The 26,538-nt window shown below is 32.8% G+C and overlaps 1 protein-coding gene across 1 annotated transcript in view; it reads right to left on the bottom strand.

The window, feature by feature from the left end:
* Positions 1-26,538, bottom strand: part of ADAMTS19 (ADAM metallopeptidase with thrombospondin type 1 motif 19) — a 282,768-nt gene that overhangs the window by 180,011 nt on the left and 76,219 nt on the right. The window contains exons 4-7 of the mRNA XM_001099247.5: positions 25,817-25,989; positions 24,424-24,507; positions 23,563-23,720; positions 8,201-8,244 (exon numbers count right to left, since the gene is read on the bottom strand). Of these exons, the coding sequence (XP_001099247.4) occupies positions 8,201-8,244; positions 23,563-23,720; positions 24,424-24,507; positions 25,817-25,989 (459 nt within the window). The remainder of the gene's footprint in view (positions 1-8,200; positions 8,245-23,562; positions 23,721-24,423; positions 24,508-25,816; positions 25,990-26,538) is intronic.

The following is a 26,538-nucleotide window of genomic DNA, read 5'->3' as shown; positions in this document are numbered from 1 at the left end:
AGGGCTTTATATTCCTGAGAGAAAATAAAAGATAAACTTTGGACTTGGATATATGTTTGCATTTCTATTGTAAACATGTCTTTAATGCACATAGGATTCTCTAAGGTGTATTTGTAAGAATTTAATTGATGTCAAGTTGTACAAATGCCAGTTTTACTAAATACTGCCCAAAGTTCTCTAAAGTGATTATATCAATTTAAATTCACTCCTGAAGCACATTGTTTCCATGGATTCACATACTTGCCATCACTTTATAATGTAGGATTTTAATTTCATCAATCCCACTGGTAGAAATCTGCTTGTGATCTGAATGTTCATTTCCTTTACTACTAATGAAGTTGGGCATCTTACCATTTTATTTTTTTAAATTTACCCTTGATGTATTATCTTCCAAAAATGGTCTTTAGAGTCTTTTGCCCTATTTGGCATGTCTACTTCCCTGTCTGTTTCTTACTGATTCAGAAAATTTGTTTTTATACTCTGGGTTCTAATACTTTGTTGGTTACACATATTGGAAATACTATTAATATATATCAATAATTCTAAGATTCACCTTATTTCACATTGTAATGTCTTGAAATCAATAATTCTTAGAATTAAAATTGGTCATTGTCTTATTTATTTAGTGATATATAAACTAAGGGTATGTGTTGAAATCAATGAAAATTGAAGATACTTTAAAATCCAGGAAATATGGTATCCTCTCCCTGATAGAAGCTTGCTTTTGTTCACTTTCATTACTGTCTTTTAATATTCATAAATTTTAAATACTAATATAGTTCCTGTATGATTAACATTTTTGTGTACTCTTTAAGAAATCTGTCTCTTCTTCAGAAATAGATTCCTGTTTTTACAAATTTAAACCATACAGAATTAATCTCAATTTTTTTTCATGTGAATAACCATCTTAACATCACATATTGAACTATGCCTTACCCAGTGATCTGCAGTATACATCGATTTCCAAATACGGGCAACTGCGTTTTCATATTTACTGTGTACTATATCTTGGTATCTGATAGCACAGGTTTCCCTCCTTCCCATATTCTTTCTTCACCAATATCTTGGCAATTTTCAGACCTATGTTCCTCTATACATTTAGAATCAATCATGTCTAGTTCCTTCAAAACTCTTGTTAGAATTTTAATGGAATGCATTGTATTAATAGATCGGTTTGAGGGAAATGAACATTTGTATCATATTTAGTCTTATGAGTAGAGTATATCTCTTCATCAAGTTGGGTCTTCTTTATTGAATTGTAATATAGTCTATAATATTCTCCATATGTTTTACATACTTGTCATTAGATATATTTCAATATATTTCATATTTTACATAAAATACACAGAAGTTTTAATTTCTTACTGCCTATGACTAAAACAAAATGCAATTTGTTACTGCATATTGATTTGATATCTAACTACCAATTAAATTCTCCTACTATTTCTCATAATTCCATAATCTGTTTTATTCTTTATGTAGATAATAGTATTATCTAGTTTATTGTAATGCCTAAAATTTTCAGTGCATTGTTGAATAGAAGTGGTAGTAGCAGAGTTGTTTCCTTGTTTCTGATTCTAAAAGGAATGCTTTTAATGCTCCACTGTTTAAAAGGAAAGATATTTACAAGTTGTTTTGTAAGTGATTTCTACTGGTTAATAAAGTTCCTACTTTTCCCTGCTTTGCCAAGAGTTTTTATCATGAATGTGTTTTGAATCGTATGAAAGGCATTTTCTTTATACAAACAAGATGATCATATGGTTTTTATCTTTAATTGGAATACGTAGTTACATTTTAAGATGTTCTAATGCTAAACTACCCTTGCATTTCTGGAATAAATCTGCAATAAAATAACCATACTTGGTTATTTAAAAAATGCATTCATTGTAAGATAATATCTGCTAATATTTAATTGACTTTCTTCATTTCTTTCCTAATAAAGAAGGGCTTATCATTTTTCTGTTTTACCCTATCCTCTTAGGATTTAGTAAGACATTTCTATAGTTTTAATCTCTCCATTTTCTATTTTCTAAAATAGTTTGTATAACATTAAAATGATCCATCTTTGGAACATAGAAATCATCTACAAAATCATCAGAGCCTGGTATTTTTGTAGGTAGATTTTATTTTATTTTTATTTTATTATAAGTTTTTTTGAGACAGGGCCTCACTGTTGCCCAGGCTGGAGTGCAGTGGTGCCATCTCAGCTCACTGTAACCTCCACCTCTGGATTCAAGCAATTCTTCTGCCTCAGCCTCCAAAGTAGCTGGGATTACAAGTGCGTGCCACCATGCCCAGCTTTTTTTTTTTTTTTTTTTTTTTTTTTTTTTTTTTGTATATTTGTAGTAGGGATGGGGATTCACCATGTTGCCCGGGCTTGTTTCGAACTCCTGGCCTCAAAAAACCTGCCCACCTCAGCCTCCCAAAGAGCTGGGATTACAGGCAGGAGCCACTGTGCTCAGCCGTGGGTAGATTTTAAAGAACTGATTCAATTTATTTCATAGTTAAAAGAAGATACAGACTATTTTTTGTTGTCGTTATTTTGGCTAATCCCTCAGCTAGAAATGGTTAACTATAATTAATCATATTTGTTAACAGAACCTGAGTTTGTTACTCCTTACAAATATTTTTATATCATGGTACCAATTACTACTTTTTATCTAATCTTTTTACCAGTTCTCAAAACTAACCATAGAAACAGAATTGTTGATACCACAGTTTAAAGACTTGAAATCATTACGTTTCTTTATTCTTTCTCTAAATGATGGAGGCAATATTACTTAGAAAGTGTACTGGTTTTCCATGGCTGCCTGTAAAAATTATTGCAAATTCAGTGGCTTAAGCTATCCAAATTTATTCTCTTGCAGTTTTCTAGGTTAGAAGTTTGACACAGACCTCACTGGCTAAAATCAAGTGTTGAAAAGGCTGTTTGTGTTCACTTCTGTAGGCTCCAGGGAAGATTCTATTTCCTTGTTTTTGCATGTTCTAGAAGCTGCTCACATTTCCTCACTAGTAACCTCATTCTTCAAACCATCCATGATGAGCTGAATCCTTTTCATACTGCATCTCTGTCTTTCTTTAGTAATCATGTCTCCCTCTGACTCAGAACTTTTCTGCCTCACTCTCCCACTTTTAAGAACTCTTGTGACAACATTGGGCCTACCATGATAATACAGGATAATCTCCCTATTTCAAGGTCAGTTGGCTGGCAGCCTTAATTCCATCTACTACCTTAATTCCTTGTTGCTTTGTAACCTAACATCTTCATAAATTCCAGGGACTGGGGCAAATACGCTCTTAAGGACCATTATTCTGCCTACCACAAAAATTAAGGCAACTTCATAAGCAATAGCAGCAAAGAGATAGTTCCACTTGCATAATGAAATACACTTTATTTCCCTTAAAATTTAAATATACTACCATAGTTCATTCAATGTAAGATTTTAAAAACTTTAAATTAAACTATGACAACCCTGGTAAGCCATTCATTGCAAAATGAATCCTAATTTCAGGGATTTAAAAGGTAAACACACGCCTGTAATCCCAGCACTTTGGGAGGCCAAGGCGGGCGGATCACAAGGTCAGGAGATCCAGACCAGCCTGGCTAACATGGTGAAACCCTGTCTCTACTAAAAATACAAAAAATTAACCAGGCATGGTGGCAGGTGCCTGTAGTCCAGCTACTCGGGAGGCTGAGGCAGGCGAATAGCGTGAACTTGGGAGGTGGAGCTTGCAGTGAGCCAAGATCACGCAACTGCACTCCAACCTGGGCGACAGAGCAAGACTCCATCTCAGAAAAATCAAAAGAAAAAAAAAGATAAATGCACATGTTTTAAAATTGATATTTTAATGGATTAAAACATATAATACCATGTGTTTTCTTCCATGATCTACATACCTACCTACTGACCCACCAAACCATCTACATAACTAAATCAACAGGAAAAAAATGTGTAATTGAGAAGGTGGTAAAAATTATTTTTACTTTTTATCCCCTATGTAGCTTTTCAAATATAAGCTTAGTAAATAACTATAATTTATCAACGAAAACACTTACTTAACAATATTCCATAACATTAATATAGCCCAACTTATTTAAAATGCACAAACATTTTGACTCAGCAAATGAGCACAATATCCTATTGTTTTAAAGCTGAAATACTGGTAAATAAAATTATTTCAAAGTTTGTGTTTGTCATTTCCAATTTAATTCTGTATCTTCATCTGAAGACATTTTTTCTCACATTCAGTTTTCTAGTTGTATTTTTATCTATGGCATAAAAATGAATTATGTTATAAAAGAGAGGTGACAGTACAGTCAGAAGATCTGAGGTAGAGTCTAGCACTACCATTTACTATCAGTGATTCTGGGCAAATCTGTAACCTCTCCACGGGGAATAAGAGGATGTGATAGAAACTGGTGCAGATGAAATGCCAATTAACTAGCTGCTTTGCAACTGTCACAGTTTCACAACATTCTGTGAGACAGAAGATGTAGCCTCTATTTTAAAGGTGAGGAATCCAAGCTTTCAAGGTGTTAGTGTGCCCACATTCACATAGTTAATAAGTAGCATAGACTTGATTTAAATCTGGATATCTGACTTCAAAATCTATGATCCGTTTGTTTTTCAGGGCTTTCTTCATCTGTAAAATAATAATGATAACAAAACTAGAGAGTTCAGATTTCGATGGAATTAAATGAGACAATGTCCATGAAAATACTGTTTGCATTACAATGCAAAGCATAAATCTTACCATTGCTTTGAAAATATAAGCATTCCTCTCCATTTATAACTCACACTAATAATATACATTCAAATCCTCTAAGTGCTGTTCTTTCCTCTTACTATGCCTAGGAGAGTAGGGAGAAGCATCTTAAAGTCATCATTCAACCCTACATGATCCAAACTAATAAATACTAAATCCACTTCTTTCCTTTCTCTTTCTTCTCTCCATATTTTCATTATAGTATTAAAAGTAAAATGGCTGACTTCACATTGGTTATAGATAAAAGGGAAAAGAAGTATACAATGACTTAAAAGCATCTACCAAAAAATATATCCCTTTGGATTATATGAAGCGATTTTAAAATGTGTATGCATAAACCTTTTATTGATGTTAACCCTAAATCACTTCAGCTTTGTTTTACTAGAGATTGATAGCTATTAAGATGATTGATAAGCTATATACATGCTCATTTAATTTTTTAAGAAGTCACAGAGCAGTTTACCAGCATTTTCTCTTAATAACAGTAGAGGTTATTAATATTGCCCCATATTTTTCTTGCCCTGTAAATGAAAATATGAGCATCAGGGAAGATTTTTATGCCTTAGGCTACAAGGAATGTAAAAGTCTTAAACTGGCTTAGTAATAAGGATATACTGACTCACATATTCAGAAACCCAAACATTAGACCGGGCTCCAGGATTGGAGGATTCAACAATGTTATCCAAGAGAAAGATACTTTCCATCTCTTCATTCTGCAGTATGTGATGTCAGGTTCATCACAAGGATGGTTTCCTTCCTGATTACAGTGATAAGGGTTGCATCCTTCCTTATTTATATCCAGTGGAGGCATAAATGATCAAGCTCTAACCATCAAAAATGCTACCTTTTTCAGCTTCATGAGGCAAATATAGGGAACAGATCATATGTCTCCACTTGGGCAATGGCATGTGCTGACTGGCTTAGGCCTATGGTCCTGAAACAATCCCCATGATAGGCCCAGACAAATCATGACCCAACCCCCAGGGCTATCCTTTCCTAACATAGCATTGCGGCTACACAGTGGTAGATGCATGGATGATGAGGTGGCAATCACAGTGTCTATGTCTCACAAATGTCTTTATAAATCTTATTAATATAGTTGTCCCTTTGTATCCATGAGGGATTAGTTCCAAGACTCTTTGCAGATAACAAAATCCATGAAAGCTCAATTCCTTTTATATGATGGGGTGGTATTTGATTATAACCTATACACATCCTCTCCTATAATCTGAATCATCTCGAGATTACCTTTAATACCTAATATAATACTTAGCACTTACAAGGTAAGCGCTATGTAAATAGTGGTTATACTGCATTATTTTTAATTTGTATTTTTGTTATTGCTGCATTTTACTTCATATTTTTATTTAGACAAAATATTTTTGTACCACAAGTGGTTGGAGTCCATGATACAGAGGGCTGACTGTATATGACTCTATACATAGGCATAGGTAGTGTGACAAGAAGGTTTTCGTGGGGTTTGGGTAAAACAGATTACTTTGACTTGGTTGCTATAAGTTTTCATTTTATCTGTCTTGAAGAAATATTTCATATTTTCACTCTGCTCAAGACTACATAGGGAAAGATCCCATCTATATTTGGGCTAAAGGAAAAAAATCTGCCATAAGATACGAAGAGAGAACTAGGCTTTAGTGATGCCAGAGGTGCCGATGACAACCTAAGGAATCAGCAAAACAAAATTCAGGAAGGGCACTGGAATTTTCACACCCTATGCTATAATATTTTAAACTGATTTTTTTGAAGATCTTAATGAACAGGACAAATAGAGCCAAAGACTCAATAAATTGCTTTCCTGCCAAATCTTACATACTCTGATTATCAGAACACACTGAGGTACTCAATTACGCAAATGTGTTTTAAATTAGAAAATAAAATTTACATATACCATATCACAAATATACACACAATTTTGAATTAGCAGATTTAGCAAGATGTGAAATTCTGTTGTTATCAAAACAGAAATTGGTTCTTATTAGTAGCTGCTTACAGGCTATAAAGAGTCAGTTCGTGTGTATAGCTATGGAAGGTGTCACCTGAGTTGCTGATTTCTCACATGTACTCGAGCAAGGCAAGATGTGAGCTGTCCCTATTAAAGAAGGCTTTAATAATAATAAATGGGGGCAACATTGCTGCTTGCATGAAAGAAGAGGTTGTTATTTTGAGACAAGTTTTACTGGTAATCAAAAGCTTCCATGGTTAGGGTAACAAAAACTAGATACTAAGTTTTAATTTCTGGAGATTCAGACAGGAAAAGAAGAAAACTGGAGGGGAAGCAGGCAAGAGAGTCAACAGTAGGAAGATGGTCCCTACATCAATTCCACTTTTCCTTAGGTGCCCAGCTCTTTTTATGCTGACAGCTCCTTCTGAACCAAATATTCCCTTGATTCCATCATCATCCACTTTACATTATTATAACTACTTTCCATCGTAAGTTTTATGAATAATACATGTCAAAAATCCTTATATTATCCAAGATGTTAAACATATGAGGAGGTTGATGAAAAATTAGGTTAATGGAACTGGTTAGAATTATCTTTTAAAATACTAATATCCCTATGTTCTGTTTCTGCCCCCTTTTATTTATTGTTTATTTATTGTTTATTATTGTTCACTTTATAAAAAACAAATGACACAACAAAATGGTCAAGTTAAAATATTGCTCATCTTATAGAAATGAACCCTACACGATATGCCAAAATTAGATTACAACTCTTAAATGTACCTTACCAACAATATATTGTTACACACAGCTACATAACTTAAAATTAAATATATATATATATAGAGAGAGATTGGGGTATCTTTGGATAGATACATTTATATTTATATGGATACATTTTAAAACATGAAAATATATGTGGCCATTCTCTCAAAATTAGAACAGTGGTTTCATGAATTCTGTTGGCTATATGGTTCTGTTTTAGGCACTTTAGATATCTAATACAAATGGTGAAAAATTTGCCACTTTACATAAGAAGAATCATACTGAATCAGCAGTTCATTTTGACACAGTCTGCAAAGATTTTTAAACACACATAAAAAACAATCTGTTATCCTGCAAATTAGTCAATCACAATGTCATTAATATATTTTGTCTTGGGTTATTAATAATAATAAAATTTTATCAAACTCATGTGTGTATCTCTGAGAAAATAACAAAAAAAGACTGATTATAGCCTCAAAGCATCACTTAAAGATTATCTCCTACATATAGTTGATACATGTGTCTTTAAGCTATTTAGTTAATAACTGAAGTGCTGACAAACGATTAAACATATAGGTAGAAAATATGTATGTCTGACATTTTGAAGTTATTCCTTTATAACCAGAACACAAATAATTTCATATACTTAAACAAGTGATGTGTTCAAGTTCTCCAGAACTCCAAAAGTGTGAGAATTTTTATACTTACCAACAGTATCACATGGTTCATCTTTGTGCACACAGAAATCTTTCCTAGAAAGAAAAATAGAAAATTGAAATAAAGATAAATTATTTTCTACAAACAAAACATCATGTGACTCATTTTTAATAGTTATATGAGTAATTGAAACACATCTGTTATCTCCAAGAATCTAATAAAATTGTGAATAAGATTTTTAATTCTAAGATATGGAAGATTAAATTTTATAGCACATTTGTACATGATATAATTAATCCTCAGACATTAGACAGTTCCCATATTATGGACAATATTTCAAAAGTAAGATCCCATCTTGTTTTGAATTTTACAGTATTCTATTATTTTATTACAAAAAATAGTATCTGGTATTGGGACAAGGCTTTCCATTTGAAAAATTACTGGAAGACACCTACTTCATGTAACACAAAAATTATTTCCAGATAGAAGATTTAAATGTTAGAAATACACCTTAAAACAACATAATATTTTATGTCATAAGACTGGCAAAATTTTTAAAAGAATGGTATAAGGAAATTATTATTTTACATAAATGGGATCTAACTATGTATAATATTTTATAATTTTTACTCTTTATCTGAAACTATATCCTAGCATTCCTAAGAATGCTTCACTTTTGTTATCAATTATTTAGGATTTCATAGAACATAATTTAATATATCTTAATAAAAGTTATGAGATTTGGAGGCAGAATATATGAAAGCAAAACTTTTAATCTACCTCTTACTAGCTACGTGAACTTAGGCAACTTATTTAGCCTTGTTGTGCCTCTGTCACCTCATCAAAAAGATAAAGATAGTAATAATATCTACCACCTAGGTTTATTCTTCAATTTAAATGATTTAACATACATAAAACCTTAAAAACCTAGGTCACTGTGCAAGGGGAATGAGTTAACACATATAAGGTATTTAAAACAATGCCACACACAAAGTAAGCTCTCAAAAGTTAGTTGTGATGTTTTGTTGGGGATTATTTTATTGCTGCTATTAGTGTATCATAATATAAGCAACTTCTTAGCAATAAGCTTTTAGGTTCTATACAATTTTTACTATCACAAACAATATTACAATAGGTCTTTTGTGTGTACATAAATGAGAAAGTAAAATTATCTTTTAAAAAAAATTTCCTCTGTTTGTTACAGGATCTGAAAGCTGTATCTAAATGATAAAAAAAAAAGACTTTTAAAATTAAAGCACAATACTTTTGCCTATTCACCAATGAAGTCTACGTTGATCTTGATAATGGTTAGCTTTCAGTTCACATCTTGCTTGGCTCATTAGCAGTATTTGTGATTTAATACATACATATATCTGTATATGTGTATATATATGTGTGTGTGTATGTGTGTTCGCAAATGTTCCTTGTATATTAGAAATGTATATATTTTTTTTGGAGTGCAGTTCCATCTAGCTCTTAAAAGCTCTGATATACAATTGTTACATAGAATAATCAATTCTGGATTGATTTTTACATGGTACCGAGAAAAGACTGTTAAAATTCCATTGTGGTTATAATTTTTTTGATGTTTCCCTGTGATTCTAATTTTTGCTTTGTTTATCTCAAAGTTTATTGTTTATTAAGTACTCAGTCTCTAAGTTTGTTTATTTTGAACTATTATTTTTATTATCATGTAAAATCCATATGTTTACTTTGCTAAGGTGGATTGTGTCTGATACTAACAAATATTAATATACAGTATTGCATTAGTATTTGCTTGTCCTATCGCTTTCATTTTGTTGTTAACATCCATTTTCTCTGAGTCTCTTATAAAGAGTACATAGCGAAAATTTTAAAAGCTAGTTATATAATATCTTTATAAATGAATTTAATCCTTTTCTATTTTCTTGTTGATATATTTGGATTTCTATTATTTATGATTTCTATTTACCAAGTTCTATTTCTTTGTTCTTCTTTTTCTCTTTCTTCCTTTTATTTTTCACTCACTTTTTTTTGGCTACTTTGAAAGTAACATTAAATTGTGGTTGATGTGTGATTCCTTTTACATTTTAAAGTATGATATATGTGTTCTCTATGGCTGCTGTAAAAGTTCCATAAATTTGGTGGCTTAAAACAACACAAAACTTCAACTTACAGTCTGAAGGCCAGAAGTTTGAAACGGGCTTTATTGCACTAAAATCAATGTGTCAGCAGTATCATGTTCCCTCTGAAAGCTCTAGATGAGAATATGTTTCCTTGCCTTCGCTAGCTTCCAGAGGCTACCCAGGTTTCTTGACTCAGGGCCTCCTTCTATTTTGAAGGCCAACAATTCCATCACCCTGCCCCCTGCTTCCATCATCATACGACCCTCTCTGACTCTCCTCTCTCTTTTCCTCACACCAGGATAATCTCACCACCTCAAGATCCTTAATATAATCACATCTGTACAGTCATTTCTTCCATACAGGATAACATATTTTCAGGTTCTAGAAATTAGAGCATAAACATCTTTGCAGGGAATGTTACTTTTCCTGCCTACCACATATCCTTACAATGTGTAAAGCTCTTCCTCCTGAAAAAAGCAAGAACATAACATTCTTTTAATCCAATCTCTCCCTTCAATTTTTCATGTGTTTTTAATCTGAAATTATGGTTCCATCTTGATTTTTCAAATCTAAAATTTGACAGTTGCTTTTAAAAACCATCAGGGTTTATGCAACAATTTGCCTTTTTATTAAGCAATTTTTTTTCTCAGTTATATCTTTTATCTTTACTTTCTAGACATCTCACTATTCTTTTTAAGTACATTCTTCAGTATCTCTTTCAATGAGGATCTATCTATGAATGGTAAACTTTCCTAGTTATTTTCTTTTGCTTTCATTTTTATTATTTAGCATTTATTCATAACTGAACAGTAACTGAGTTGTTATAAAGTCAACTTTATTGACTCTCAAACACTGAAGATACCATTTCATTTTATTCTAGCATTCATAAATATTGATTAGAAGTCTCTGATTACAGTTTTTGCCCTTTTTTCATGCATTGCTTTCTGCTTAATTTTTAACACTATTTCTGTCTTTATGATTCTACAGTCCCACGAAGATGAGTCAAGGTACTGATTTTGTTTTTATTTATCTTCTTTGGTACTTGGTATATTTTCAAGTTAAAGATCCATGAATACTTAAAAATTCTTGCCATTATCTATTTAGTTAATCCCTCTGACATTCCATTCTCTTTTCCTATAACTTCTTTAGGAATATTATAGTTCTCATTCTGATGTCTGTAACGCTCAGGCACCTTTGTGTATTTCCATCTCTCAACCACTCTATGTAGCCTGCTGGGAGAATCCCTCAGATCTATCATCCAATCCACTAATGCTCTCTTCAGCTGGATCTAATATGCTTTTCAATTTAGAAACTGAAATTTTAAGTACCATATTCCATATTTCTTCCCGAGAACATTTATTTTCATCAATTTTCAGATAAACTGTTTTTCCCCCAAAAAACACCTTATTCTCATATTTTGAAATTTTTTTATTGTTTTTAATTAGGTGGACATGCTGGTTTTATAATCCCTGTTAGTACTTTTTACAAATTATTATTCTTTAATATGCCTCTGGGTTCTTAAAATGGAATATGTTGTCACTGGTCATTTTGGAATTCTATTATGAACTCAGTCAGTGGGATGTTAATTGTGGTTGCCTCATGATGTAAGTTGAGAGAGAGTCCCTTCAGAGCAGTTTTGCATATACTTTCACTAAGTGCTTCAATTTTTGAATCAAATTCATGGTAATGAATACCCGGAGGAAGCATTTTTGTCCTAACCTGGGGTCATGGATGAGGCAGAATGTTTCCTTGTTCACAACCTGTGCTTGCTGGCAGAACTTTTAACAGTGCATACTTTTATTAAGAATCTAAGTATCTACAAATTCTAGTTGTGTGTAATCATTTCAGTTCCACTTCCCTACTTCGCACAGACTCATTAAAACATAAAAACCTAGATTTGTTTAGTTCAAAAAACTCCCTCAGGGAAGCTACCACATTACTTTAGATGCTTACTAAACTTCTTGCCAGAACTTGCTTTGTTTTTGGCTCATCTGTACATGTAAAAGTATGCTTATTGTATTTTTTGCTATGCTTTATGGATCTTCATAATGGGAACATTTTCTGATTATCTAGACAGCCAGATTATCACATAATTAAAAGAACTGGACTTAATCTGTGACCTATCATATAGGAATGAAGTGTAGTAAAATAATACATTAGTTTATTGTTAGCATTAGGTCTAAATATATATAGAAACAAGCCATATATGCCTTATTTTATTATTACATTTTACATCATGCAGCTACTTTCACCAAATGCTTTAAAAGACTGCAGACCTGCCTCAATAAGATGTTCAGTTGATATTTAATAGTTTTTCAAAAATGTCTTTCAACAACTGGGGATTATTTTACTTATAAATTATTGTAAAAAATTAGTGATTACTAAAAATTGTTATTTTCTTGCAAATGGTTGGAGATAGAAAAAAATAATTGTTGCTAGCCATGAGTATAAGATAGGGATGAAGTATATTAATATCAATATTATTAAAATTGTTCTCTATTTCTCCTGACAAATTCTGAAGGAGATGGCTATATGAAACAAATATAGACTCAATTATGAGAGTAATGTGGAAAAGGCAGAGCTAAAATAGAGAAGATAAACAATAATCTTAAATAATATCTTTTCAATACAAGGCACAAATTGAACTTAATACAAACTTAATTCGTTTAAATCACACCCAAAATTTAGGAATACATTTACCATTCTCTAGTTATAAATAACAAAAATAATTCAAATATGATAGGTTATCACATGAATTGCTTCATGAAGTATAGTGGAAGATGTATTAGTCCTGTGGTTCTCTTAGCTGAGAACACTTCTCCAGTATTTCATTAGGACTCAAGCAAGGCAAAGACGCAGGCCCTCTTGCATGTTATCTCTTCTCTCTTTCCTCACTTAATTAACTCCACACTCAAATACCTGGCTTTAGTTTGTTTTAGTGACCATGCTTCCCCTACCTCTGTTTGCCTTTATAATGCATCGAGAGAAACCTTTGCTCTAAAGAGGGCCTGCTGCCCACTGCAAAACTCACTTCATTATACTGGAGAGGGAGTAGGTTATCCCTAAAACACAGTAGACATAATGTAATGTTACACTGTGCTGTCTACCAATTACGGTATATTTCCAGACAACAGAAATAGTATAACATGTTTTTACTAGTTTGTATAAATTTTAATGTTTTTCTCAAATATGCTATTATTTTTGTATTCTACTAAATCCAAAAACTAGTTAATCCAGGCTGGGTGCATTGGCTCATGCCTGTAATTCCAGCACTTTGGGAGACCGAAGTGGGCGAATCACCTGAGGTAGGAAGTTCAAGATGAGCCTGACCAACATGGAGAATCCCTGTCTCTACTAAAAAAAAAAATACAAAAAATTAGCCAGGCCTGGTGGCGCATCCCTGTAATCTCAGCTACTCGAGAGGCTCAGGCAGGAGAATCACTTGAACCCAGGAGGCAGAAGTTGTGGTGAGCCGAGATCATGCCATTGCACCCCAGCCTGGACAACGAGAGTGAAACTCCTTCTTAAACTGAAAAAAAAAAAAACAACCCTAGTTAATCCATTCTTGATCATTTAAAGATGGCTGCCAGCACTTGGTACACTAATCTTAACTTTTTTTGTATACAGATGATATAATCCTGTTAGGTTGCTTGCATACTCCTTAAAAGTCTACTGACCCAACTGAATGGATGTTGAAAAGTAGATGCATTTTTTGGTAAATTATTTAAGTAAATAGGAAAGAAAGCAAAGTAATTTTGATGAAGTAAATAATTTGATAGTCAGTATTGGGAGTTTTAATATTTATACCTTTTATTGTAAATATATATATCTTTCTGAAAATATGTACCAAAACTAGAAGGAAAACTCTAGATAAATGAGAGAAGATACATCCAAATTTTATCTCATAAAACATAACCACTATAGCTGCCCTACCCTAAACTTTTCCCATGGTAAACAGCATGCAACTACTTTTTCCAAGCAGTCATCATTCCCTTCAATATACAAGATACAAAACAGGAAACCTTGTAAGTCTGGGCAAGATAAGACTGGTCTCAATCAGAACATTTATTCCCAGGGTTATAAGGGAAGGTTTTTACAAAGCCAAATGGTTCCTTCAGAGTACTGAGGTAAATCCTATCCTTCCCCAACTCTACTCCCTAGCATCTTTCCACTGGGAAATCACCTTCTATTGCATCATATTTTCTGGTCGGTGTATTCTAGTCATCAGCTTCCAATCATAGGATTATCCCCCCACACTGAAACCCATGTTTTCAGAGGATGGAAAAGAGATAATATAGTAAAATATGAATGGCTCTGAATCATCAAAACTCAGTAGATGAGATGCCTAGAGCTTTCCTCTTTGCTATCTTTCCTGATGCCTGATTCTTCAGTTCTTCCTTTGATTCTGAAAATGTAGAATCAAAGTAAGCCAACCGTTTCTTCTGTTGCTCAACTTAGGCAAAGTTGGTCTCTGTGACTCAAAACAAATAATATCCTAATGATAAAGGAAAATAATTTCTCCTGGCAGCAAAACATATTCAGAGTCTCAATATAACTATAGATGGAGATGAATGGAAAAGTTTTCTAGCATTATTATTATAAATAAATGACAAAATATCATTTCTCTGCATAGGAAAGTATAGAGATCATTTACAAGAATACCATCCCTAGTGGTAGAAGTTGTATACTGCATAATTCTATGGACACATTTATTATACACAACATAAATGGCTTCCTCTACTGTTGTGTAGTGTACGGCCTATACAACTGAACACTGTGGGATACATTAAGTGTCTCTAATATGCCATGTACTAAATAAGGGGTAGGATACAACAGAGATAAATAAAATAGGCTTCTACTTGAAAGGCACAGAAGTGGATAAAACATATCACCTCTGTAATGTGATAAGGGTCCCAGGAGCAGTGAGCAAGAAGTCTGGGGAGTTATATTAAACACTGAATAATTCTATTCTTCAACTGCATTTGCCAGCAAACAAAAAGAGAAAGAAACACCTGAAACAGATGATACTGAATAAAATGGCAATGCAAAAAATTAAAGAACCACATAAAATCAAATCTTCACCTTAGGGTCAAGAATCACTAAGTGAAAAGTATATTCAGATGTAGGGGGAAAGAGATTTGGGGTGGTTTTTCTAAATATATAATACATCATATCATGATGCAAGAGGCTGCAACATGACTATTTGATTTATATAATGTGAAACATGGGACTTCATCTGTAATTAAACAACATGATAAAACTATGACAAATGCACTGCTTATTGTCAAGGGTATTTAGAATCCACCACACAGCCAATTTCTGTTCACTTAGCAAACAAATGAAAAAAGCACATTACAAAAAACAATCAAACAAACAAACTCTAGTTCTTTCATTCAGAAACGTTAGAAGTACCTCTCACTAAAACTGAAAAATAGCCAGCAGCATTATAAACCAAAGATCAGACTATAAGTCTTAATCTTCATTTCTCCAATAATCAACTTATTTGCAGAACACCAATATATTCCTAATTCAAAATATTCAAATATTTATTTTATAAGATGGGGATAGAGATTATTTGCTGACTAGACCTTTGATCATGTGGATTCAAATTCTCTCATTTTTGGCTCATGTAGATTATGTGCGCCTGAAGTCTGCATCATAGAGTTTCATTATGTGAGTTTATAGAAATGATACTATTAGACTCTGGCAACTGGGAAAGCCAATAAAATCTGCCTAAGTTCTGATTTATGTTGAAAAAAATGAAATGTAGCCTTTAATTTCCAAGAACGAAGATGCAACTGAGAATGAGCCTCACTGTAGAGTTTAATAGTGCCTTGGGATATACCTATAAATGATTCATTCAAAAATTATTCTGTAATTTGTATTAAATCAAGTTATTTTTGCAATTTCTAGTTTTATTAAATTTTCTCTTACTTGCCAATGGCATTAGTTTGAAACTAACTTTCACATGTTTTATACGTAAACTAAAAGCATTTCTGTAAATAGGAAAGGCAAAGCTATCATTAATAAAATTGAATTTTAAAGAGTATTTCCAAAGGGCATAAAGATGTATGCCTTCTCCCTGATTTCAATGAGAAATGTGAAAATTGCCCTAAGAAATCACAGAGTTGAGAGCTAAGAGAACATGTTTTGTGTTTTTGTTACTATGAACCCAGAAACATAACTAGGTCAGCTTTAAACTATTTACTTTATTGTACTGCACAGGACAATTTAACAAATATATGACCTCAGATAGGTTTGGATTTGTAGAAGCATTATGTATTTTAGCTGACACCGAACTTGATCCCTGAGCTAAAATTTCTTCCTACTAATGTACACACACAACCCCCAACATTTACTAGTTATCTACAATGAGCATTTACTAACAACTGAGCCTGGTTCTGAGTTTAGTCTGTCAAATATGGATAAGAACATGCAATCCATGGAGATTAACATTTTTTCTTATGTTATTCTATTTTTCACAGTTTTCTTACAAAGCTAAATACCTGATCATCTTTACACTAACTAGAAAGGGATTTTTTTCCCTTACTACATGAAGCACTCATTTAATCTTTATTAACCAAATGGTACCAGGTAACTTAGGAATAAAATATTCCCTTTAGTGGGGTGATTTTTCACTATTATGGCACTGGAAACAGAAATATGGAGAAAGGGTGATCCTCCACAGAAGACTTGTCCCACAAGTGAGTAAAGGGAGAACAGTTTGCTAGTATTTGTCAGTATTTTATATATGTGTACCCTTTGACAGAGCAAGTACTTTTTAATCTACCCTAAATAAATACTATTATAGCACATGTTTACAACCATATATAACCATATTTATAGAACATTTTCTCTAACAGCAAAAAATTAGAAAGTTCTATAAACAGATAAGTAGTTGAATAAATCAGGATACTTTTATGCAATATATAGTATGTCAGCTCTCTGCCCCCACAAACGATGCAGACCGATAGGAGCGCATGAGTTTCCCATTGCTGCTATAACAGATTACCATAAACTTAGTGGCCTAAAACAACACAAATGTGTTATCTTGTCAGAAGTCAAGTACAGGTCTTACCGGGCCAAAATAAAAGTGCCATAGAGCTGCATTCCTTCTAGAGGCACCAGGGTATAATCTATGTCCTGGTCTTTTCCCGTTTCTAGACATTGCTCTCCTTCTTTGGCTTATGACCTCTTTTTGTCTCTTCAAAACTGGGTTTATAGCATCTTCCAGTCCTTCCCTGACTTTGAACTTCTGCCTCCCTCTTCCTTAATTTAGGACTCTTGTGATTACATTGAACCCACTCAAATATGCCAGGATAATCTGCCTATCTCAAGATCCTTAATTTAATAACATTTGCAAAGTCCCTTTGCCATGTAAGATGGCATATTCACTGGTTGTGGAGATTAGAAGATGGATATTTGGGGAGGAGGAACATTATTCTGCCTTCCACAATAAATGACATAAAAAATACTTGCCAGACATAATAGTAAAGTGAAAAAGCAAACAAATAGAGGAAACTGTGTAGAGCACGAAACAATGTTCTTTACATACACACCAACTCTTAACATTGATTACCTTAGGGTTGGAGAGCGGGAGTAGAAGTTGGTAAAAGTTAATTTACTACGTAAATACTAAAGTGTTTCTTTTACTTTAACCATAAGAATATGCTTATAATATGACAATATATTTAAAAGTTATATTTAAACTTTTGCCATGAGAATATGCATTACTTGAAAAATAAAACCATATTAGGTTACATTTTCAAGAAATATATATATATAAATAAGCAAATGTTTGAAACAGACTTTTAAGGGAAAATATGGATTATAAAACAGTATGTAAAATGACTTCAACAACATAGATAATGTTCTGTTTCCTAAGTGGAGGGGTAAACAGGCAGTTGTTAATTATATTATTCTTTATGCTCTTTGTATATATGAAACATATCACACTATGCTTTCTTCTTTTCCTTTTAGTAGAATTCCTGTGTTGCATAGCTAGGGAAAGCTAGCAACAAGGGAGACAATAATGAAGAGTGGTCAATGGTCAATTCAAGATGCTAGTTTTAAAGTTTTTCAACATTAAAAATGTTGGATGCAGAAAATTCTAAATCATTTTTTAGAGTTTTGAAAGAAAAAATGGCATTGGAAATAAGAAATAAAATTAATGCCACAATATATTTTGTTGGTGAGAAACAAAACTTGTATGTAGACTATGATCCCAATAATGTAAATCCATGTATTATATATATACATAGGAAATACAACTGATGAAATATACTTTAAAATGTTAACTATACTTTTCCTATGTAGTGGGCCTATAGGCTAATTTTTATCTTTATTCTTATACTTATCAATTTTCTGTAATAAATATATCGCATTTATAAGGGAAAATTATAAATCAGTAATCAAATTATGATTATCATCTTCTTTAGTCTCAGAAGCAATATTTCTCAAATCTATTATGGTTAAGAAGGAAGAAAGACTTGAACAATGCAGACGTTTAACCTAGACTCACCTCAAACCTTATAACCATAGGTCTCCTCCCCATCCATGCAAATCTTTCCATCCCTTCTCCCAACTTCAATTTACTACTCTTAACCAACTTTATTATAGTAAAACTTACAGAAAATACACACAAGTTAAATGAGAAGATAGGTGAATTTTGACAAATGTATAAACCGACATGTATTCAAAGCAATATATGCAATATTTCCACTACTACAGAAAGTTCCTTCTGCCTTTTTGCAGTCAGTTTTCCCAGCTTTAAAGCAGGCAACATTTGACACGACAGATGAATTTTGCCTATTCTCAAACTCTGTATAAGTGGAATCATCCTCTGATCAGTTTCTAATTTGGCTTTTTCACTCAGTATTTTTTTTTTTTTTTTTTTGAGGTGGAGTCTCACTCTGTCACCCAGGCTGGATTGCAGTGGTACAATCTCGACTCACTGCAACCTCCGCCTCACAAGTTCAAGTGATTCTCCTGCCTCACCCTCCTGAGTAGCTGGGATTACAGGCATGAGCCACCATGCCTGCCTAACTTTTGTATTTTTGGTAGAGACAGTGTTTTACCATGTTGACCAGGCTGGTCTTTAACTCCTGACCTCAAGTGATCTGCCTGCCTGCCTCGGCCTTCTAAACTGCTGGGATTATAGGCGTGAGCCACCACACCCGGCCTCAGTATAATGTTATTAAAACTCATCCATCCATTTGGTTGCATTTATCAGTAGTTTGATGAAGAGTATTCAATTGTATGAACACACAATACATTCACCTGTAGATGTATATTTATTTATAATTTTTGGCAATTATGAAAATTATGAAAAAAATTATGAAAGCTTCTATAAATTCTTAAGTTCTTTTTTTTCTGTGAATGACATTTTTATTTTTCTTAAGTAAATATCTAGAAGCTGATGCGGGCTATATGGTAAGCAAATGTTTAACTTTATAAGAAACTACTCATTTTCCAACGTGGTTGAACCATTTTATAATCCCACCAACAACTGAAGAGTGTTCCATATCCTCACCATCATTGAGTATTTTTAATTTTTATAACTGAAGCCTTTCAAGTGGGTGTGAATTTCATTTGCATTTTCCTGGGAATTAATGATGTTGAGTATCTCTTTATATGCTTACTGGAGATTCATATTTCTTTCTTGTTATTTTTAAGAGGTTGACATATTTTTGTATTTGTATATGTGTGTATACACACATACATGTAAACATTCTGGATACAAGTTCTTTGTTAGTATATGTATGGCAATTATTTTCTCAAATTCACAAAAGATGTGAACGTCTTTTGAACAGGAAATGGTTTTCATTTTTAAAAATTCCAGACGATTGTTAGTATTTCTTGATTAGTACTTTTTTGTATCCTGTGTAAGAAACCATTGTCCTCCTCTTGTTCATGAAAATGTTCTTCTTTATTTTTTTACTACAATAGAGTTTTAGCTTTCATTTTTAATTCTATGATCCCTTTTGAATTAATTTTACACATGTTAAATGGGATTGATATTCATTTTTTTCACAGAGGTATCCAGATATTCCATTTGTACCATTTGATGTATTCTAATACCATCTGCTGAATAGATTATTTTTATAACTGAATTATGTTGGTAGCTTTATTAAAAATCAATTAACCATATATATGTGGGCTTATTTCTAGACCGTTTATTTTGCTTCATTGATTTGCATGACTTTGCCAAAACCATACTATCTTGATTTCCAAACTTTTAGAGTAAGTTTTGAAATCATATAGTGTAAGTCCATCCAATTTGTTCATATATATACATATATACATTTTCATTACTGTGACAGAATGGGAAGGTTTTGGGGTTTTTTTGTTTGTTTGTTTGAGACAGAGTCTTGTTCAGTTGCCCAGGGTGGAGTGCAGTAGCACAATCTTGGCTCACTGCAACTTTTGCCTCCTGGATTCAAGCGATTCTCATGGCTCAGCCTCCCAACTAGCTGGGACTACAGGCATGCACCACCATGCCCAGTTAATTTTTGTAATTTTAGTAGATACGAGGTTTTGTCACGTTGGCCAGGCTGGTCTTGAATCCCTGGCCTCAGGCCATCTGCCCACCTCAGACACCCTAAGTGCTGGGATTACAGGTGTGAGCCACCGCACCTGGCCTCAATTTGTTCTTATTTTTCAAAACTGTTTTGATTCTTCTAGGTCCTCTGCCTTTACAAATTAGTACTGGCGTCAGCTTGTCAATTTCTACAAAACATGCCTGCAAAGGTTGTTTCCTTGGGAGTATATTGAATCTATAAATCAATTTGGAGAAAAGTGGCATTTAATAATATTTAGTATTCCAATGAATTAATCTTTATTTAGATATTTAATTTCTCGTAACAGTGCTGTGTAGTTCTCATTTTAGAGGTTTTACACATATTTTACTAAAATTGTTCTTAAGTATTTTATGGTTTTGGAAGTCACTATAATTTTTTTCCAATTGTTCACTTCCAGTATACATAAACATAATTGGTTTTTGAAAACTGATTTTACATGATGTAGCCTTGAAAATCCAGTTACAAATTCTAGCAAATTTTTGCTAGATTTCTTAAAATATTCTTTGTACCATTTCACATCATCTATGAATAAGAGACATTTTTCTTTATATTCCAAATATGTATGCTTTTCCTTTGTTTTTTTCTGCTTTACCACACTGGTTATGATCTTCAGTACAATATTGGATAGAAGTGGAAAGAGGAGACATCCTTACCTTGCTTTCAGTTGTAAGGAGAAAATGTTCAGTTTTCTCCTTTTGCTGTGGTATTAGTTATAGACATGTTTTTTCATAGATACCCTTTCAGAGATTAAGATAGTACCTCAAGAACTCAGTAAGCATTTTTGGTTAATAGGATTTCTTTAGTTTACTTTCTTTCAGTACATTAGAAATGTTGTTTCATTGTCTTTTGAGCTTACTGTTTTTTTGGATGTGAAGTAAGTCATTTATTTGAACATTGTTCCTCCTGTTTAATGTTTCCTCTGCTCCCCTCAATGCTCAGCCTGCTGGCTGACGGAAATTTTTCTGTTTTTCTTTGGTTTTCAGCAACTTTCCTATGATATGCCTAGGTCCATATTTGTTGCTTTTCATCAAATTTGCGGAATTTTTTGCCATTATGTCTTCAAATAATTTTTCTTACCCATTCTTACTCTCTTCTTCTGAGACTCCAATTACAACTGCATTCAACTGCTAAATCCAACATCTAGGCTATCTCAAGGTCAGTTCTATTGACTAATTTTTCACTGACCATGGGTCACATTTTCATGTTTCTTTGCTTGACTAATTTTTATTATACTCTGGACATTGTGAATGATATACTTTTAGAGAGACTTGCTATTCTGTTATCTTCCTCTGAAGAGTGCTTAAAACTGTTTTAAGAGGCAGTTCACAATTACTAGCTCATCATCCTGCACGTAGATAAATTTGACTTTATTTTTTGGTAGGGAAGATTTATCAAAAATCCAAGATGATACCAAAGCCTCTGTAAATTGGTGGTATTCAACCTCTAAGCTCTGTCTCCCCTAAGGCTAAAAATGATGATAAGGTATCACAAGATTGTTCCACTCTTGTGCTTTGAATTTGCTCATTCCTAGTATCTTTTTAAATTTGGAACTCCATAGCAGCAATCCTGTGGTAAATTTGGGGCAGTCTCCTCTATCTGTTTATATTCAGACCAGCCATTGCCAAGTTCTCATGTGTGGTCAGCACATGTACTTCATGGCACCTCTCCATGCCTAAGACTTTTATCTCTGGTGTCCTCAGCAGGATCACTGTGCTCTACCTAGATTCTACCTTGCTATGCTAGTTAAGAAATTTTTCCCAGGGAAAAAGCTGAGTTGACTGCAAGGTTTGCATAATAAATTCCCCTTCTTTCAGGAATTGCAGTCTTACACTGTTCATTCTCCAATGACTAAAAGCAGTGACTTATTTTCCAATATTATGATTGCTTATTGCAGAAGCTCAATATCAGTTATACCTACTTAGCTGAAAGTAGAAGTCCAATTGTGTTCTTGCCTAGAGATTTTTCAACTTTATGAATTATTTGCCTTTAGTATTAATTATAAGAAATTGCAATGATTTCAATGATTTCATTTCAGAAAATCGTATGTAATTACACTACTGTGCTTTCTGTGATGTGAAATGCTAACACTTTTGATGACTAAAATTAAATTGCTAGTTCACAATGAATTACTTATTTTTACCAACTTTAAGCAAGACAGACCAATTATGTATGATTATTAGACATATTAATCATATAGAGCATATTGTTGCTCATTATTTCACTTACATTTATTTACATATTATACTTAATGCTGTATTAAAAATATTTTTTAGTAGTACATTCACAATGTAGCTTATAATTAGTCAGAGACTTAATTGAAATTGTTTCTCACATGGAGCCAGAAAGGTTTTCAATTGCTGAATTTAACATATTAGGTTACTTTATATGGTGATGACTGAAAAACATACAGTCTAGATTCATAATTTTGAACTTACAACAAAATTCACCATAGTTTTAGCTTATCATTAATGACTATGCCTTTGAGCTCAAAAATTTAGGGTAATTTTTTAGAATTAACTAACCAAATGTTTTGTCAATATGCCATCCAATATTTAGCTGTTTACAAATCTGTTATTATGAATTGAGGGAGATGACTAACACCATTATGCCAAAATCATTTTTGAAACATGAAATCTGAAATAAAAACATTATCTATTAAGGGATTAATGGGATTAACAGTGCAGTAATTGAATTAGGAATGCCATTTAATTGGCTTTGGAAAACTTACCTTGTTATAAGTATAGCTGCATCCACTGAAGTCATGTCTTCCCCCCAGCTTGTTGACATCTCCAAATGTATATCATTCTTTTTGCCAAATTCTTCATGTTGCCACTTACAAAAACTCTCTAGCATTTTTTCTCCATGATGCCCAATGTATAGATCTGGCTGCAAAATAACAGATTTCATCACAAGGCATATTATTCTTAGGTATATACAAAAACAAAACAAAACAAACAAACAAAAAACAAATAACAAAGGCACTCTTGAATTACTAAAGCAAACTGCTGACCATAACATTAATTAGAACCTGGAAGACATTCAGGTTTGATTTACTCTGAGCTTAAAAGCTTAAAGCGTTGTGAGGGTGTAATAACTACAAAATCTGTTTAATGGTATTCTGAAAAAGTAGAGAGGTTCAATTAAGAATGTGGAACTTTTAGACTAAAATAACTTGTTGTTTCTACAACTTAAGAACAAGATTTTCTATGTGGAACAACATTTTCTAAAGTGCCAGTTAAGCTGCATGTCAAAATGATGCCACACAATAGTTCCCATTTAAAATAAATAAAAAGTGTTAGAAGTACACATCTAAATAATAGAATAAAACTGTCATTTAAAATGACTTCTTACAATTATACTTTGGAAAGTTAAGATTTGTTTTCAGGATTCTTGGAAACTAACAATATCCTATTTTTAAAATAAGATTGGGGCATTAACCAAAACTAAAGGCCAGTTTTATGTATACTTTAAGTGATTCAATGGATATTTCCAGATTTTTAAGTACATCCTTAACATTCCCTTTACTTAAAAGTTTCTGAACAAAATTTCTCACCCATTAAATTTAATTAAAAACTCAAGACTTTCTTACTGGAGTTTCATGGAGCAGAATAAGCTTTATCACACGAAGATTGACCTGCACACCCAGACTCTTGTGTTGGAAAAGGTTAAAAACCTAAAAACAAATAAAAATAAAAATAAAAATCCTAAAATTAAACAGAAAGTCGTCTTAATTTTTCTCAAGGCCCATACGTGGAGAAGTCTCAATTTATTTGAGGAAATCTTAAAAAAAAAAAAAAAAAAAAAGCTTGCAAAGCAAAGTAATTTTTTGTTACGTCAAACCCATGCTTTCAGAGATATTTCTACTTAGAAAAGACTGGTTGTTAGGCAGTGTTAATCTACCATATATCCCATTCTAGAGGAGCGCTCAGAAGGTAATGGAATATGGACAGAAATATCTAAAGTGTAAAAAAACACTCTGTTCCCCAGGAAAACAGCCAAATGATAGCAAAGATAGTAAAAAAATGGGACTGTATTTATCATTACATCAGCCGTCCTTAAATGGTAATTGACTTATAAATGGACATTTGCCTTCAACATTTATTTCTCTTTATTCTCGTGTAAGAATCACTCTTCACTACAACCTTCTGATTCTTCCTTGAATGAGGTTTGCCCAACAGAGTATGAAATTAAGTCAAAAGATCAATTTGGTAAAAAACATCCCTCACATGATAGATACTAGGATTTCTTTTTTTTTTTTTTTTTTTTTTTTTTGGTAAAAGTTCCAAGGTAAGTAGGCAAATAATCCTTAAAGGAATATTGCATGAAATCTAAGAGGCGACGAGATACTAGGATTTCTACAATCAGAAATCATCAACTCAAGTTAGTCACCTGTGATTTAGTTGGTTAAAATTTTAGCTCATCAACTAGAATCATATCTGACATTCATTTTACATACCTATATAATAGCTCAGTGGATTACCAACATTCATTTTTATATCACATCATAATTAACCTATGGTCCTTTTGTGGGGCCATGTATATAAACATATATTAAAATATGATAATTTCACCAAATTTATGCCTCTATCAAAATATCTTATCTACCCCATAAATACATACATCTACTATGTACCAACAAAATAAACAAACAAATAAATAAATAAATGGGGCTAGAAATATTAAAAAAAAAAAAAAAGGAAAAGAACAGTACCAAAAAAAGAGAGAAAAGAGTAACATAGAAAGAGGTTTGCCACATCAAAATTAACAAGAAGGGTGTTTTCTTTTTTACAATATGTGAATTTTTATTTTGATATTGCTTTTGAGATGGATCAATTTTGTATACCTAAGTATTTTTTTAACTGATGACAATAAGAGAAAGGAATAGTAACGAGTTAATTTTAAAGAACTTCATTATAAATACTCACACGTCTTCCTTAGAGTTTTCTTGAAAAAATTCCAAGCGCACTTTAAAGTTTGCCTACCATATTTAAGATGGTTAGAATGAATCTCCTGGCTGCATCTGCTCCATGATAGGAAACCATTGCTGGGTCTGCAACCACTACAGTCTCTATGTTGTATTCTTGAGGTAATTTGTATGAGTATCGTTTCCCTCTTCCACTTTCTGCTATTTTTCTAGACCTAGGTCTTCCTTTATCTGCAACAGAGAATTGAAGTTTTCAATGCACCTTCATATTGGCAAAGTGAATAATATTAAACATATTTAATAACGAGCAAAATCAAATAAGTTCCCGACGCACATAAAATCTTAAAGGGCATTTGGCTTTGAAGTATGACTTTAGAATGAGGCAGACTGAATTTCTCCCACTTATTAGCTCTGCCATTTTAGCAAACTAACATCACCCAGTCAGCCTGAGTTTCCTTATCTGTAAAATGGATAATAATAACACCGACCTTCCAGAGTTGTTGCTGGCTTATAATAAGATCACATTCGTTAGATTTCTAGCAAGGAGCTCCAATATAAACAAAATAACTCAATAAATAAAACACACTACAATCTTCTTTTTGACACCAATGGCAAAATAAAGGTCTAGTTGAAAGAAGTGCCTGAAGTGACTGCTCCACACATCCTAATTTCAGGCAGGTGCCCCTGATTACTAAATTACTATGCATGAATTACAAAGGATTCTGCTCCACTTTCCGTCAAGATCTTACAGAAGTTATAACTGCTGGGGAATATAGATTC

This window comes from Macaca mulatta, chromosome 6, assembly GCF_049350105.2.
Source record: "Macaca mulatta isolate MMU2019108-1 chromosome 6, T2T-MMU8v2.0, whole genome shotgun sequence".
NCBI classification, from domain to species: domain Eukaryota; kingdom Metazoa; phylum Chordata; class Mammalia; order Primates; family Cercopithecidae; genus Macaca; species Macaca mulatta.
Note: the sequence above shows the minus strand (reverse complement) of the source record. Positions and strands in the feature narration are given on the sequence as shown.